General features: G+C 33.4%; 7 protein-coding genes across 7 annotated transcripts; 3 read left to right on the top strand and 4 right to left on the bottom strand.

The window, feature by feature from the left end:
- Nucleotides 1–13: 13 nt before the first annotated feature.
- On the bottom strand, nucleotides 14–1,614 carry NAEGRDRAFT_73634 (uncharacterized protein; the record flags this gene model as incomplete). The annotated part of the gene is made up of 4 exons (XM_002671270.1): nucleotides 14–1,042; nucleotides 1,196–1,318; nucleotides 1,363–1,509; nucleotides 1,558–1,614. The coding sequence occupies 4 exons, from the start codon at nucleotides 1,612–1,614 to the stop codon at nucleotides 14–16; spliced, it is 1,356 nt and encodes a 451-aa protein (XP_002671316.1).
- A 597-nt stretch (nucleotides 1,615–2,211) lies between these two features.
- NAEGRDRAFT_52953 (uncharacterized protein) lies at nucleotides 2,212–5,071 on the top strand (the record flags this gene model as incomplete). The annotated part of the gene is made up of 2 exons (XM_002671320.1): nucleotides 2,212–3,846; nucleotides 4,241–5,071. The coding sequence occupies 2 exons, from the start codon at nucleotides 2,212–2,214 to the stop codon at nucleotides 5,069–5,071; spliced, it is 2,466 nt and encodes an 821-aa protein (XP_002671366.1).
- Nucleotides 5,072–6,781: 1,710 nt separating this feature from the next.
- On the top strand, nucleotides 6,782–8,332 carry NAEGRDRAFT_81563 (uncharacterized protein; the record flags this gene model as incomplete). The annotated part of the gene is made up of 4 exons (XM_002671319.1): nucleotides 6,782–6,966; nucleotides 7,016–7,546; nucleotides 7,593–7,984; nucleotides 8,031–8,332. 4 exons carry the CDS (start codon nucleotides 6,782–6,784, stop codon nucleotides 8,288–8,290), a joined length of 1,368 nt encoding a protein of 455 aa, XP_002671365.1. The 3' UTR covers nucleotides 8,291–8,332.
- Nucleotides 8,333–8,453: 121 nt separating this feature from the next.
- On the bottom strand, nucleotides 8,454–9,883 carry NAEGRDRAFT_59471 (uncharacterized protein). The gene has a single exon (XM_002671269.1). The coding sequence runs from the start codon at nucleotides 9,852–9,854 to the stop codon at nucleotides 8,481–8,483; it is 1,374 nt and encodes a 457-aa protein (XP_002671315.1). The 5' UTR covers nucleotides 9,855–9,883; the 3' UTR covers nucleotides 8,454–8,480.
- Nucleotides 9,884–10,136: 253 nt separating this feature from the next.
- Nucleotides 10,137–12,791, top strand: NAEGRDRAFT_52951 (uncharacterized protein; the record flags this gene model as incomplete). The annotated part of the gene is made up of 1 exon (XM_002671318.1): nucleotides 10,137–12,791. One exon carries the CDS (start codon nucleotides 10,137–10,139, stop codon nucleotides 12,789–12,791), a length of 2,655 nt encoding a protein of 884 aa, XP_002671364.1.
- Nucleotides 12,792–12,828: 37 nt separating this feature from the next.
- On the bottom strand, nucleotides 12,829–14,452 carry NAEGRDRAFT_73629 (uncharacterized protein; the record flags this gene model as incomplete). The annotated part of the gene is made up of 2 exons (XM_002671268.1): nucleotides 12,829–13,808; nucleotides 13,852–14,452. The coding sequence occupies 2 exons, from the start codon at nucleotides 14,450–14,452 to the stop codon at nucleotides 12,829–12,831; spliced, it is 1,581 nt and encodes a 526-aa protein (XP_002671314.1).
- A 1,286-nt stretch (nucleotides 14,453–15,738) lies between these two features.
- Nucleotides 15,739–17,316, bottom strand: NAEGRDRAFT_81561 (uncharacterized protein; the record flags this gene model as incomplete). The annotated part of the gene is made up of 2 exons (XM_002671267.1): nucleotides 16,773–17,316; nucleotides 15,739–16,732 (listed from the first exon to the last, which is right to left on the bottom strand). Exons 1-2 carry the CDS (start codon nucleotides 17,240–17,242, stop codon nucleotides 15,739–15,741), a joined length of 1,464 nt encoding a protein of 487 aa, XP_002671313.1. The 5' UTR covers nucleotides 17,243–17,316.
- Between the last annotated feature and the right edge of the window lie 34 nt (nucleotides 17,317–17,350).

Genomic DNA, 17,350 nt, shown 5'->3' with positions numbered 1-17,350 from the left:
CTATTTCGATAACTTACCAGTAAATCCAAACAAAGTACACTGGTACATTGTCTAAATTCAAGTAGAACCCTCCAAATAACATTAAAATGGTACTGATTACTGGCATAATTGAAAATGCCACAGAAGCGTTTGGTGAAATGCTCGCTATAGCAATACCGAGACCTTGCCCGGTCAAGCCTAAAATCGCTTGAATCAATAGAAACATTAAGAATCTATCAATACTTCCATTAAGCCCTATCCAAAAATATAAGATGCAACCAAAAAGAAGAGGGAAAAACAGTACACTTGGGATGTCTGCAATAACCTTTGCAACATACCAACTACTAACTCTATACAGTTTAGCACCTCTCTCTCTATTAAACACAGGCTTGTCTCCAAGTAATACATTTAGGGAGCTCGATAAACTTCCAAAAAACATATTGGAAACAGAAAAGAATAATACACCAAGCCTATCTTGAACACCAGTCTGATCATTTTTCAGCCTCAAATAAATTAAGCCAAGTAAGAAAGCAGTTGAAACCTGCTGAAATAATCTAGCCATTGTAACAGCCTTATTTCTTATGGTATTGAGAAAAGATCTCATCAAAACCACAAAAAATTGAGAAAACCAACCCGATGTATACTTGTTTTTTCTTGTCAAGTGTTCCATATTGACCCCATCTCTTTTTGCAGAGGCCAACTCTTCAAAGTTTTCAGAATAGTTTGAAAGTATTGTTTCAATTCTTTGATTTTGTTCTACTTTTGTTGTTTTTCCCTCTTCTACTAGAGCAGGATTTTCTGTTACAAGATCCATAAAAAAGTCAGCTGGGTTGAATGCTTCTGGACAATCATATCCAAGCTTTAAAAAGTATGGTATGACACTTTTAGCATTACCAAAATAAGCAATTTTTCCTCTTGCTAATAGGAGCAATCTATCAAATGATTGGAAAATATCTGATCTAGGTTGATGAATAGTCAATACGACTGTTCTACCATTCTGGGCTAGTTTGTTAATGGTATTAATCACACTTAAACTTGTTTTTGCATCGAGGCCTGTTGTTGGCTGGTTTTGTTAATGTCTCGTTCAATGAAATTATTAAATTATTCTCACCTCATCCAAAAATAATACGGATGGTTGTGTAAGAAGTTCAATAGCAATACACAGACGTTTTCTTTCACCTCCAGAAATTCCCTTTACCAAACCTGGACTACCTACCAGAGTATCAGCAACTCGAGAAAGACCAAGTTCTTGGATTAAACTGTCAACTCTTTTCATTCTCTCCTTCATTGAAACGTTGCCTAAACGAAGCATTGCTGTATATCTCAAAGTTTCTCTCACCTTATTTCATTATTGTTTTCCAATAATTAAAATTAGACACTTACAGTTAAATTACCTAAAAGTACATCATCCTGTTGAACGAATGCACTAATGCTTTTGAATGCCTTTCCAACATGTTGTCCATTGGCTAAAATTTCACCTCCAGAAGCTTTAACTCTTTGAGAGAGAATGTTGAGGAGTGAGGTTTTTCCCTTAACGAACAAATGTCATTAAAATGTCAACCTTCCAAAAAAACTTACAGCTCCAGATGGTCCCATAATTGCTAATACCTCACCTGGCTTTACAAATCCACTCATTGAATGAAGAATAGTTTTTGGGACTTTTTTAAATAAATTTTTTAAATGAAAGGTTATTCTTTCTTTGGATGTTGTAGTTTTAGAGGGTGGAAGTGACTTTTTAACTTTTACTTCATAGCTCAAATTTTTCCATTCCAATAATACTTTTGGAACCTCTCTAAAGTGAAATCCCTCTTGTTGACCATGCTGATCAGCATGTACATTGACAATAACTCATCATTTCTAGTGGTATTTCTTGTGTTTCGGCCATAGTTGATGAGAAAAACCAAAGTTTGTGGATAGAATGAAGTACTGGCTTTTTTTTGAAGAGCTCAACTGGATCAACTTGAACCAGGCTTTTATGGTGGACTTTTGTGCGAATTATTGCGGTTCAAGTATCGACATCATATGTCCTTCATTTAAAATTGAAATCATATTCGAAAAACATTTTGTAGCAAGGCATGTGCAATTCCAAAGTTTTCAAATTTTTAAAAGAAATGAATTGTTTTTTATTATGCACAAGTTAAATTGTGGCATTGAATCTAAACAAGCCATCATCAAACAATTTAACGAAATAAAAAAATTGCCAAAATAACCTCTCACTCCTTCCCTTTAAAAATGATGCAACAAAATCCACAACAACTCCAACAAGAACAACAAATTAATGTAATTAAACAAGCTTTTTCAACAGCGCTACGAGAGTTATTTGAAAATAATGATCCACGAAAATATGTGAGTGTCGTACAAAAATTCCATCAACTCAGTCCTCTCCAACTTGTACTCACTTTCAAAGCACTCTCAAGGATAACCAACGAAATTGTACATTCAAGATCCCTCAATAATAGTCAATATTCAAATTGTAAAGATTTAATTCATGCCATCCTCTCCACTAGCACAAAAGTAATGTGTTCTAATAACAAGGATTTACAAATTAGTTTCGATACATTGTGTTTGGCTCTTTATACCACATCTTCGTCTACTAATAGTACTCTCATAACAACAACAAATAACAATACTACTGCTACAAGTATTCACGAAATGATAATTTCCTGCCTTGTTGAACATTTCCTTCCGATACCAGATTTCGAGCTGAAGAGAATTGAAGAAAATAATGGTGGATTAAAATTAACAGCAGAACTCATAGAAACGCTCGAAAGAACAAGAAAACAAAATGTACATAATCTCCTCTACAAAATACAAAAAAAAGCTACCAACCAACACTTGTTCATTACTCAACTTAAAGATAGAATTAGACAGGTTTATCCTCATGCCTCACACTCACTTTCAATTCATAGAGCATTTGTTGATAATGCTTTAAGTTTGGATAGATATATTCCCTCACTTACTAGCTTCTGTTTCTCCTCGGTTGTACAAAGTCTAATTGAAATGGATGCCCAACTTGTTGCAATGAATTCACAAAATGATACCTTCTCATCACAAACCAATAAGCATATTGGAAATATGAATAATGAAGCATCAGATGTTAAACATCTAGAAAACGCTGTATTTGATTTTGAATTTGATGAATCCAATGCTGAAGAGATGCGTATTTACTGTGCTGAAAAACTTGATTCCATTGTTACCATTCTATTTGAATATATCAATGAACGTGCCAATGCTCCACCTTCTTCTCCTGTACATTTACATCCACCAAGACAAAATAACAAGTATCTAGAAAGTGGCAATAGCGAAATTAAGGGAAAAAATGAATTTCTTGATTCCATATTCCACTCCATGATGGTTTTATTCAGAAGCTTTGTACTTAACCAATATCAACTTCACTCTATTCAATTTTTAATGTTTTACGTTTGCAGTTTTCACGTTAATTATATGGAAAGATTTATCAGTTTTTTACTTGGAAATATATTCAACAGTCAACTTCATGTTGAGGTTAGAAAATGTTGTGCTGCTTATTTATCCGGTCTTTTATCAAGAGCAAAATATGTTACTAATACCATTGTTTTAAGAACTTTGGGTCAATTATTAGCCTGGTCAGAAAAGTATATTATAACTTTTGAGCAAAGTTTACAATACTTAGATGTAGAAACTCATAGTTTGTTTTATTCTATTTGCCAAGGAGTTTTCTATGTGTTATGTTTCAAAATACAACAATTGCTCAAACCAGAAGATGGGGAAGGAGGTGAAACCTCACCTATTAGAAAGGATGTCAAACAACTAATGGCAGAAGGTAGACAATTTTTCTCCCAAAGTCCTATCAAACGTATTATTTATTCTAAATTTAATCCTCTTAAGGTAAGTATGACAATCTATCCAACCAAGATTTACTTTATCTTAAATTCAAAATAATTTTAAATGGAATGGATTTAACATTGTTACAATTCAAATTTATTGTATCAATTTTTAATTGACATTAATTTTCACGAATGCAATGAACAACCGAACGCCATTGGTGGTATTGCTTTTATTTGTGAATAATTCTTGTCAAACATATTATTATTACACGATCACATTCAAACATTACGACCATAATGATTTGATGTGTCTTGCTTCGAATAAACCAATTGCGGTATTGCAAATGACTGTACCAATTGGTTAATGATTGGTTAATCAAATGGTTCCAACATGTCATTCTCCCTACCCAACACGAAAATTATTTCCAAACAAAACCTATTGTGCATTTCAACAGATTGTAGCTTCTGATGTTGCTGAAGAAGTTGTTAATGCCTTTTCTCGTTTCTACCTCTTTGATTTCCATCATGTTCTGGAGGAAAACCAAAACATTGTTGTTCCTCTTCGTGGTGGATATGGAGGTGTGAATTATCTTGAGAATAACTTTTTCCCATTCGATCCATATTTGTTAAGAAAATCTGAAAAATATATTTTGCCAATCTATCAAAAATGGGAATATCCAAATATCAATCCAACAACTGGGTATGATTCGAGTGATTTTGGAACTAACTCACAATTTTCTTCCAATTCACAAAGACAAGATTTCTATTGTGGATCTGCTGGTAATTCTGGTATGATGGACGAATGGGACAGATTGAGGAATATGTCAAAAACCAATAACCACAGAAATTCGGAGGCAAACAATTTTCTCTTTGAATCTCTACACTCTCCTCAATCAAAATCTCCACTACATGCCATGATGAAAAAAAGACCAGAATCTTATGACGAGGATGAAATGATGGATGATGATAATGGAATTTTCGATCTCTCAGAAGACGAACAGGAAGAATATAATGATGATAGCAGCCTGGATAGTGGGGATGAGGAACAATTTGAATTGGATGATGATGAATACTATGAAGGTTCTCATCCAGGTATGATGATTGGTCAACGAGGAAGATCTCCTCCAAAAGCTATTAATATTAAGAAAAGGAGAGAATCAGGAGGAAGCTGTGGAAGAAATAATAGTAGCATTTTGGGAATGTCTGTTGGCTCTGGAAGTTTGGAAGATAGCCCTGTAAAGAGTCCATATGGTTGGAATGCTATTAGTTTATCACCACATGTTTAGGTTGTTAATTATTAAATTTCTTTTCTCAATCAAAACCTTCTAATATCTTTGTTTGATCCTTGTAAAGTTTCTCTTAAATCTCACCTTTTATTAATTAAAAAAAAATGAAATCGCTCTTCAAGAGAAAATCTTCCAAACACTTAGACAATCCTCATATTGGTCAACCACCATCAGGAGGATTTGTAATCAACCCTACCAACACCACAATCATTTCGGAAGAAAATACATCCACCAAGTATGATGCTAGTTTTGAAATTAAACAAACAAACAATTCGGAACCTACAGTATCAACTGATCAACAACAACAAACTGTTGATACAAAACCAAGGAGACTCTCTTTCAAGCGGCACATTCTTGGAAATTCTACCACCGTAAATTCCCAACAGAATACTAGTATAAATCTTGTTCCCCTTCCATCTGGAGTTTCAACTTCTTCTTCTACATCACCAAGAAGTAGAACAACAGATTCATCTCCTAGAAATGCTACTTCTCCTTCCTCGATATCCTTCCAAAAAAAACCTCAGCCAGCTCACTCATTGACATTACAATTAGAAGATTTATTGGCAGCTTCATATAAGACTAGATTGTCGTCTGTAGAAAAATATGTATTTATTGTTGATTTTTCATTTATGGAAACTGAAGATTTGTATAATATTGTAAAGAAAGCTCATGTTTCATATATTCACGCAAAGAATCAATCATCTTGGAATTTTTCAAATGATAATAATGGCTCTGAAAATAATATTGCGAATATTGTAACATTGTCAATAATGGGAATGAATCGTTCAAGCATTCTTCCCGTATGGAGTTCAGAAAATGAAAAAATTCTAGATTTACATCAAAGACAGGGATTTATCAGATTGGATGACCAAAATTTGAAAAGAAATCCTTCCTACCTACTCGGTGTAAAACAAGTTATCGATTGTTGTGAATATTTAAATAATAATTCCAATTTTCTTATGAATTCTAATCCTTATGAAGAAAATCAAGATATTATCAATTTGGATATATTTGCACAATACATTTTGCAAAATATACTACTTTCAGATCTAAATATTATTTCATCATTTATTGAAAAGGACAAGACTAGATTTTCCATATCTCACCACCTTCTCTATGAATTAGAAAAACTAATACTAAATTCATCACCATATTCACTCCATGTAGATATATTAAAAATAACCAATAGATATGATTTGGGAATACTTTCTGTTCCAATAACCTCTAACGATAGATCAAATAATAGTGGTATTACGTTTAATGACAGAGTAATATTTGATAATTTAGAACAATTTTTAAAAAGAATTACAAGTAAGAAATGTCATGGTTTTAACTTTTCTATAGGTATTGGAAAGAGTGATATTGTAAAAACCAATAAGGAACTGGAATATAATCTTTCCAAATGCTTTTCCCTTTTTACAATCAACCCAAAACTTCGAGCAAATTCCATTTCATTTTATGAAGAATCTACATTAATTAATCCTCTCTCTGATTTTATTTATCATTTATAATTGTTATTATTTCCTTTAAATAAATTAATTTATTATAAAATTATTAATTTATTAAATTGTGTGATGAAAGCACGGAGTTTATGAAATAGTTGTTGAAAAAATCTTTAAAAAAATGAAGCAAATTGTATTCATTTATTGCACCATTTTGTTGGTGTTATTATTTTCATCAACAACCTTTGGAAGATCAAATATTATCGGAATGAAAAATCAACAAGCATTTTCAATTTTAGATGGATTTAATTCTCTGATGGGACAAACAGATAATACAAATAATACGTTTTTAACACTTCAATGTGCTACAAATCCAAGTTTGCAAGATAGTCAATTTCCAACAAATGGAGATCCAACAACAGGATTTTTATGGTTCATGAATGGTTGTCATTTGTAGGTTTTAAATTTGAAAATGTTATTGTAAATGCGTTGAATAATGCAGTGATCCAACTTCAACCTATATTCCATCAAATACCAAACAAGCTCTCTATAGACTTTCTCAATATGTTCTTCAATGGTTTGATATGTTCAAATTTGTTAATCCTTTATTATTCGCTTTATGTTTTATTCTCCCATTTGTATTGAGTGTTTATGATGAGGAGCATTATACAGAAGAGCTGGCCTCTAGCTTTGCTTATTATGTTCTTCAAATTCTTTCCCTATTTTTCAGACTTGCAATTGTTCAATCTTTCAACATGGTACTTTTATTGGCAATTAGACAGCCATGTCCTTGCTCTTGTAGATTTGTAGGCTCAGGTAGTTTAAGACATGAAAGTGACATTTCTACACAATATATTATGGAAGAGCCATTCAATCCAATGAATGTAACAACTGGAACAACATTTGTTCTTGGAAATTCTCTTGGTTGGTGTATGCCTTCAGAAGAAGTTTTAATGGGAACTGTCTTAATTTTGCATGTTTTGGAAAGATATTCAGTATTTGTAGGACTTCCTGCTCTCTTATTGTTACCATGGTGAGTTATTGAAATAATTAATTCAAACAACAATTTACAAAAATAGTACTGCCATTCTTGCAGGTGAATCAAGTGTGGGACAAATGATCACATCTCTTGCTATTGGATTGATTTATCATTTTTATTCAACAAGAACTCCAATGATTATGAGAAGTTTGGACTTTATGGTAACTCTTGTTGGTGGTATTGTGGCTTTGTTTGTTGCAAAACATTTCTATATTACAGTTGACTTTGCCTATACTTCTTATTTTTGGGAAGGAATTATTTATCAATTATTTTGTGTGGTTATGTTTGTTCTTTGTTTTTCGATGGCCTTTCTCAAAAGAATTTTGCTTAAGTGGTCACTCTATCGTCTCTCACCAAAAGATATTCAGTTTATGAATATGAAATTATTACCAGATAACCAAAACTTTTCATCATTTGAAAAACAAATGGAAGGTAAGTTTTTTTTTCTGAATTGCACAAATTAATGAGTTGGTATCAGATCTTCAACAAGGGGATGGAATTCGTTCCTCTCAATCTGATAGAATTAAGAGAAGAAAATCAAGAAGAATCAATGGAGTTTCCGAAGAGGAAAATATGAGTTTAATTCAAGAATACAATGGGAATGTGTTCTCCAGACTTTATCACAAAAAGTACCTAATGATCTTTGTATTGTTCATTACTTTTATTTCTTTATGTTCTGTACACGTTTTGAGTGATTGGACTAATGAGATTTTGTCATTTGGGGTTTCCAAATTCTAACTATTGTAGATCCACAATAAAAAACATAGCTCAGATTCTCATAACAAGCATGCGTAGATTGGTTAAGAATAATTCATTCGAAAGTAAAAGTTTTTTCATGAGCTATGTGAATGTTGAAGCTATATGGAATTAATAAGATTTAAACCTATCAACAGCTCAATTTACAAAAAGTTTAATGGTTTGACCAAATTTACTTCAATGGTTTTACCTTCTTCACTCTACCAACAGCAATAGTTCTATCGGAACGTAAAACAAATCTACCCATAGCATTCAAAGATTCAAACTTTTCAATACAGATTGGTTTTTCTAATCTGAAAACTCCTTCAGCAGTATCCTTGTTTTGAACAAACTTTGGAACTTGTGCGAGTGGTTTGCCTGTCTTTTTATCCATCTTGCTTATCAATTTTGTAAGGGTAATAGTTTCCATGGCTGTGTGAATGTGCATATTTGTACTAAAACCAGATGAAATAATATCGACATGTTCAGAGCTATCCAAAATGTGGAAAGATCCAATAAATTCTTGAACTGGTTCCAATAAGTGTTCAGGATCACAAACAGTGTGTCCGGAAGCAATATTATCATCATCACCCTTCAAATATAATTCAACATTTTCACCTGCAGAAACAACACCACCGTGAATATTAATTTCGTGACTCTTTAAAGCAATAACTTCACAAACACACTTATTAGGCATGACAACAACCTTTTGTCCAATTTTGATTTGTCCACTCAATACTTTTCCCAAAACTACTGTACAACCCTTATCTCTATATCTATCAATAATAGGTAAACGCAAAGGAGCATTGACATCATGCACAGCTGTGAGTTTAATATCATCCAAAGCTTCAATCAAAGATGGACCAGAATACCATGGAACATTCAAATTTCTTGATGAAATATTTTGCCCAGTCAATGCATCAATTGGAATAAATTGAACTTGAGTCTTTAAATTCCAACCAACACCCTTCAAAGTTGCACTAACTTTTGTGACAATTTCATCATATCTGACCTTATCTTTAGCAACAGAAGGATCGTCAATCTTGTTTACAACAACAATCAATTGATCAACACCCAAAGTCTTTGATAAAACAGTATGTTCCATAGTTTGACCTCCTTTTTCAAGACCAGCTTCGAATTCACCCTTTCTTGCAGAAATAACAAGAATACCAACATCAGCTTGGGTAGTAGCAGAAATCATGTTTGGGACATAGGCCTTGTGACCAGGAGCATCCAAAATTGTGTAACGCTTCTTTTGTGTTTCAAAGTGAGCACGACCTACTTCAATTGTTTTACCTTTAGCTTTTTCATCTTCACTACAATCCATAATATAAGCGATATACCAAGATTCTCTGTTATTTTCTTTGGCTTCCATCTTGAATTTTTCGATAACTCTATCATCAATCATTCCGGTATCCAACAAAATACGACCTGAAAGTGTTGATTTACCAGCATCAACGTGTCCAAGGAAAATAACGTTCAATGGTGGTGTTGTTGTTAAAAGTTCCTTGTTTCCGTCTTCATCAGTACAGATGGCTGGTGAGTCGTGAATTGTTTCTTCAGACATTTAATAGAGGAAGAGTATTGATGTTGGATTTTATTTTTTTAAATTTCAATTTCAAAATTTATTATGATAATTATTAATCTAATAATAATAACATTATTAAATAAAACAGTAATTCTATCTAAAAATCTTCATAAATTATTCCAAATAATACTGAACTAAATCTTATATTTCTCTGATAGCAAATATTATTTCAAAGAACACATAGTAATAATAAATTAAAGTTGTGAACAAGCATATTTGTTTTCCCGCCATTTTTTGTTTGAAAAAGTTTATTAAAAAAGAATGCCAAGACAAGATAGCAGTGAAGAGGACAATAATCTTTTAGATGAGGAAGATGAAGAAGAGGAAACGTTATCACCAAAATCTAGTAAACGAAATTCAACAGGATCGATCACTATTGAAAGTCCTGCTCCTGTACGACAAAATCAATCGTCCAGAAGAAAATCTACATTATTTGCTCCAACTGCTAATTTAGATATTAACAATGACGATGAAGAAAAGATGAATAATAGGAGGAAGCGTAAAAGTGTTGTTCCTGCATCTTCTAAATTTTTAGCAGGAGCAACAAGTCGGAAAAGTGGAGTACACAGACCATCAACAACTTCCAGACATGTTTCTCCTTCAGAATTGGAAGAATTATTTATGAATTGTATTAAACTCTCAACAGAGAATAAGATTACTACAAAAAATGCTTGGGAGTTGAACTTGCTTGACTATATTGGTGAAGTATTAGGATCTAACTTGGGTGGTGGTACATTTCAAACAGCTAGTTGCACTTTGGATGCAGGCGTTAAAATTTACTCTACTCGTGTGGATTCTATTCACTCTGAGACGTATAAAGTATTGGGCAGCTTTGCCCGAACACAGGAGAAAGGAAAAGCAGACGAAACAGAAAATAACCAAGAAGGAAAGGATTCTGATAAGTCAGAGGAAAAAACAAAGAAAAAACGTGTAAGATATGGAGTCAATACATTAGAAACAAACGTGAACAATATTACTGTTAAAAAATTAGATCTCAACTATATGATCGAGCCACTATACCATAACTCTACTGGTTCTTCAAATAATTTTGATGTTGGGAGTGCTCACTCATTATTATTGAATAATTTGGGTTTAGGGTTAGGTTGTGAGGTGATTATAGATTCAAAGAGTTGGGACTACAAATATTCTAAAATTATTGAGAATATTCCACAACAATCTGTGCAACCAATTCCATTCCAGGTAGAAGAAGAAGTGGAAGAACATGCAAATAATATTACGCTAGATAAGAGCACCATTAAATCTTTTAATAACTCATCAATGATGGAGGATGAGGAAGAAGTCAATCATGAACAACCTCCACCTCTTCAATCTGAGGAGAAAACATCTCTCGTTGGGGAATCCGATCAACTCCAACAGCTAGAAATCAATCCAAACCAACATTTCGATATTGAGCTTGGGGGATTGGAAACAGGTATTGATGATATTCAATCAATGGTACCTGATGAAATTGCTGGTCTCAATATGACACAAGAAATTCCTCACAAAATATCCATCGGCTGTGAAGGAGCAGCCTTAATTAATGCAGTACACGAAGTTGGAGGACTTGCTCCTGACCACTTTGAAAATGTTGATCATGAAGATGATGATGACGATGAGGGAGGTCTTTTTGATACTGATTTTGCCAATCCTGAGCCTATTGAAACCCAAACTTCAGATTCAGGTGAAGAAATTGTTACAATAGAAGAAAAACAAAAAGAATCTGAAAATGACAAACAACTCTCATTCCTTGATATGTTGCAAAAGGATCCAGAATCTTTAACTGTTGACGATGATTATGCATACTTTGATGTTACAAAAATTAGACATTGGTCGGGTATTGACCATTGGAAACCAACAGTAAAATCCACAACTCATACCAACAAAAAGACTACAAAAAAGAGAACTCAAAAAGAAGCTTTCAAATTTGACTTTTTAACAGATTGTGACAAGATTGATTTTGCAACAGATTTTAAAATTAGTAGTAAACCAGAAAAGAACCAAATGGCAGAAAAATCCATTAATGCTCAAAAGACTACACTTTTACCAGAAGATTTTCACTACGATCTGGCGACCCTACTGAAACCTTTCAAACTCCCACCAATATTCACAAACAGATCGTTGAAAGCTGTTTCTATTAATGAATTAGGATCTCAAAGATTTAATTTTGAAAAATCTAAACAACCTGTAGTGATAGATACGAGCAAAAGGCAGAAAACCACTGAAGGAGGAATGAAGGTAATTCATTCAAGTCAGCTTTATGATGAAAGTGATGATGAGAACGATCAACCAATGACAGAAATTGGTGGGTTTGATATGGATTTGGGTGGATTTGATATGATTACAGATGATCTCACTCAACCCAATATTGAGCCTACTATTGAGCCGACAACAGAGATCATAATGCAAGATCCAAATTTAACATATCAAACACAACAAGACACTTTCCAATATGATACTATCAAACTCAATGATTCAGCCTCACTTTTGGATGAAAAAGAAATTCAAGTAGCTACTCAAAATCTCAATTCTACAGCAAATACAGTTGGAGGTGAAAAGCTAATAGAAGCTCCAAAGAAGGTCTCAAAATTAAATATCAAGTACGAATCCAAAGCCAAACAGGTTGACGTCAGAGCTCTCAAAGAACATTTATGGAAAGAAATAAGGTCATCTGATGATAAGAAACTTGACTTCTCTTCCGTTGTCTCGACTGTTAATACAACAAAACCAAAAGAAGGAGAAAGAAAACCAGATTTTTCTGAAGCTTCTATTCCTTTTTGCTTTATTTGCATGCTTCATATTTGTAATGAGCAGAATCTGGAGCTTGAAGGTAGATCAGATTTTTCTGACTTTTCTGTTGTAAAACCCAAATCAAATAGGAGAGTTTCCATTAATGAAGAAGATGAGCAAGATGATTAATTGTAAATAATTGATTTATTGGAAATTAATATACATTTTAATCGCGCAATGATAAAGGAATGTTTGGTTTTCTTTTTGCCAATCGTTGAGATCGCTCACTAATTTCAGGAGAAAAAGTACAATCAATTATTGAATCGGTTTCTTGTTTCTTCAAGAGCAACTTTTCATGTTTCATGCTCTTTTCTTTGTGCCATGAGAGAAGAGAGTTAATATTTCTATGTATTGATTTCGAATTATTGTTAATCCTAGGAGAAAAGCTAATATCTTGATTTCTTTTTTGATTCATTTGAGATCGTAACTCTTCAAGTTTCAATTTCTTCATTTCTTCATAATTTTTCATCCTATCCAAAAACTTTTCGCTTAATGTGGCCACTGAATGAGTAATACTCTTATTATTTTCATCATTTTTTCTGTACAAATGATGGCTTCTCGGTTTTGATAATCTGTCAAGAACTTTATCTTCCTCTTCCTTAGTTCTTTTAGATTTTTTATCCTTTACTGGTGACGATGTTTGAGGAGTACTACTTGGAGAATTAGGTGGATGAGGAGAGGAAGGTGTCTTGGGTGCGATTGGTGATAACCCAATTTTAGAGAGCAACTCATCAGCTGCTTCGCTTGATCCTGCTACTCCCACCATGAAATCTCTAGCACCTAGTCCTCTCTTGAGAGAGTCGTACATTCTTCTTCTCTGTGAAACATGTTGGAAGGTCTCAGTTTTTGTGATATCAACATCGTCAATAGTTTTTTTCAAAGATTCCAATGACTTTTCCAGGGCATAGTCTGCCATTCTCTCGTAATCTCTAACTTCCTTTGGCTCTTTCTTTTTGGCATCCTGTAACAGTCGTTCAAAATATTCACGAGCAGATTCTTTTTCAATTCTGATAGAATCTTCTCCTGAAATTATTTCAACTTTTTCTTTTGTTATCTCAATTTCATCATCTTCAGAAGAAGTAACCTCTAAAAACTCCAATTCTTCAATGTCTAATTTATGTTCGTCCAAAATAGATTTTAGCCCATCTTGTGAAATGCAAAGTTAAAATAAGTTTAATGTTTCACTTACCTTCTTTAACACTTGGAGTAACATTTTTTGATTCATTCTCCTTTTTTAGAATCGTTGGAGTCTTTGATGAGTTTTCCTTCTTTGATGTTGGGCTTCCCTTGATTATATTAGCAATAAAACATGTGTCATCAACTACTTGAGATTTTAACTCATCGATATGATTTTTTCCAAGTATTTTCTTCGTTGTTTTTACACTTTGATAGCCAGTATCATTTCTTGGAGAAGCGACTCTGTGAGATGAGGGCAGATTTTGAGGAGATGAAATATTGCTTTTTCTTGATGAGCCTAAAAGGATTGTTTTCTTTTTGTATTCTTCGACAGCATTAGTGAATGGATACCGTTTTTCTGTAGCTTCACTTTGTTCAGAGTCTGATGAAGATCCCGAATCAGATTCACTATCATCGGTATCATACAAGTAATTCAATCCATTAAGGCTGCTAGTTTTTTCTTGATTAATCCTAGCGACAGCATCAAAATTTTTAATTGTTGTTGATAGAGTTGTTTTGGAAACGCTCAATCTTGTTTTTAACGGTGATGATGGTGCTGACTCTAGGGGAGAGTTAGATTGTTGAGCCCACCTAGCCGTTAAGAGCTGTTCCATTTTTTTTTATTTTTCAAAAGTAAATCGAAACTGTTATGAAATAATGTAAATACGAGACTTTTTCATTGACAACTTCGCCCATCCTCTGATTCGTGCTTACCCTTGTTTGTATTTCTTTTGTTATTGGAATAAGCGGTCTAATAATGTTACCGTAAATTAATGGAAAAGTAATCAGTAAAATACAAATTTTCAACCGAAAAAAAACTGCCCTTAATGCCTCCAAAACCTAGCTCAAGTGCCAAAAAATCATCATCAGCAAAGGAAGGAGATGAAATTGAAAATAATAGAAAAGCAATTAAAAAGTTTTTGAAATCCTACGAAAAGGCCTGCCAAGATAAAAGTCTTGTGCCCCTCCCTTCTATTGTTCAAAAACTAAATCGTCTATCAAAATCGGAGGAAGGTCCTCCAACATTAAACATTCCATTCCTTATTACGGAAGAATGTTCTACAGAAGCAATACAAATATTATTGGAAAATTTAGATGTAAATATGCCAGGATATGAAAAAATGTCGTTTTGGAGAAACAATATGAATGATAAAACTGTACAATTAATCGGAAAGGTATGTTGGAAAATGGCAATGCTTATCATTTCAAAAAGTGGTTACAACCTCATCCAAAACTTAAAGAATTGGAATTAATTGACAATCGAGTTAGTTCCAAGGGTTGTAGTGCTCTATCACGTGCTTTACAAAACAATGAAACTCTTACAACGTTAATTTTGGATCATAATGAAATTGGAGATGAAGGAGCTTGTCTTTTAGCAGTCGGAATAGCTTGGAGCCCTTCACTGTCTAAATTATCTCTAAATTATTGTGGAATTCAGGATGAAGGAGCTGTAGCACTTGCATCAGAGGCAATCAGCAAATCTCCCTCTCTTCAAAATCTTGAATTACAAGGAAATACATTTGGAGAAAGGGGATTTGAAGCAATTGCAACTGCATTGTTATCATCTCAAAAACTTCAACAACTTAATTTATCAGGGTGTGGAGAAGGAACACCTCTAAGGACTGACATTGTTGCCAAGTTTTGTGAATCGATCACTCAAAACACATTTAATGCTTTACAAAATATTGATTTAAATTACATTGTAGTTGACTCTAATGCGGTGCTAATGTTTGCAGAGCTAGCCAAAACCAAGGAAAATTTAATTAGGATAAGATTGTACGAACGTGTTGATAAGGCAGCTTACAAGATTCTAACCACTCAAATGGTCTCCAACCTAAAAGCACACATACAAAAAAACAAACCTAAAAAGAAAGCAAAAAAGAAAAAGGAAAAAAAGTAATTAAATGAAAAATAAATTATCTGCAGCATTCCAAAAGTTCAACAATCTTTGTCTAGTCTGATCAAAGTCAACAACTCGCCTCATTGTTTTAATTTCTTGTCCAACAATCATGTAAGCAACAGGTATTTCCAAATTATCACATGCAATTATTAATTCCTCGTTGGTGCAATTATTGACAAAATTTTCAGTCATACCAACTAAATTACAAAAATCTTCTCTGCATTTTCCAAAGTACTGTTTTACACCATTCTTGAAGGTTCTCTTTTCTTCTAGTTTCCATCTGTCCTTAATATTTAAAAATTTAATCTTTTTAGCCTTGGCATTCTCAATCATTCCGTGTAATTTAGCTAAATCTTCATCGAATTTCTGTTGAATGAGTTTAATTCTGTCTTCTCTTAGCTTTTGTTCGTCAGTACAGGAAACATGTTGAACGTAAGAATTTAGAATAGTTTCTATAGATCTGTTAGGGTATGACCCCTTTGATAGCTTCTTTCTACATAGTGGACAAGAGTGATTCTTTGCTAGCCATTCATACAAGCAACGTTTACAAAAATTATGACCACATTCAAGAACTGTTGGTTCCACGAAAAGATTATAACAAATACAACAAGTGAGTTCGCTTGTGCAAGAATCAGAAAGTGCTTTAAATTTCTTTCCAGTTTCACTAGTTGCTAAATCAGTGTCGTCAATCTTTCTCTTATTATCTGGAAGTGGTTTTTGTGTTTGTGTTATAGAAATATCTCGACTAATATTCTCTACAGATTTTTCTTCTTGTTTTGAAACAGGCTCTGAGATAACAGAGCTTAAACTTTTCATTATAGCATTCTGATCTAAAAGTTCAAATCTATAGATAAAGGCTTGTTTGAGTTGGGTAGTGAGTTCATATTTCCAATCTTGTTCGTTTTGAAACATTTCTCTCCTCTTGTCATTAACTGTAATGTAATCATTGACATTGGCTGTTGGTCCTCCAGTAATAATAATCAAGTCTCCATGTCTGCGCATAGTTATTATTGAGAATTAAAAGTAGTACTTACTTTAATTTGGAGGTTTGAATCTTTTTGCCGTTCACCAGTGTACCGTTCATGCTCCCTTTATCTTCGATTTCAAAAGTGAAAGCATTGATTTTTTTAATTTGGGCATGGTTTCTTGAAACAAATTTGGATTGTTGTTTCGAAAAAATTCTCACATTGTTGGTTTGCATTCTGCCAATATTAATAACATCTTCGGAGAGGAAGAATTCTTTTGGAATATCAGAACATCCGGTGCTTACCAGTACTAATCTTCCCCAAGGTTTAGTGGTGCTAGCAGTGGTGGAGGGAGGTCGTTGGATGGTGGTACTATTACCAGAAGATGATTGTTGTGGAGTAGATGATGTGGCCAAAGATGAAGTTGTGGAAACGATGTTTGTACTGCCTTGCTCCCCTATAATATTGGAGACAGAGGTACTTACCTCCTCTCCGTCTGCATTGTTGATTTCATCACCAAGCAGGTCTAACACACTCATATTTTTTTTTGATTTGTGTCTGCCACAAACAAGCCCAACCAATCAAACAAGTCGTTAATTTTTTGTTTCCCAACACAAAAGTTTACAAACCTATTTTTGTCTTGTTGC

This window comes from Naegleria gruberi (genome assembly GCF_000004985.1).
Source record: "Naegleria gruberi genomic scaffold NAEGRscaffold_62, whole genome shotgun sequence".
Taxonomy (NCBI): domain Eukaryota; phylum Heterolobosea; class Eutetramitea; order Acrasida; family Naegleriidae; genus Naegleria; species Naegleria gruberi.
This window is presented reverse-complemented; position numbering and strand designations above follow the sequence as displayed.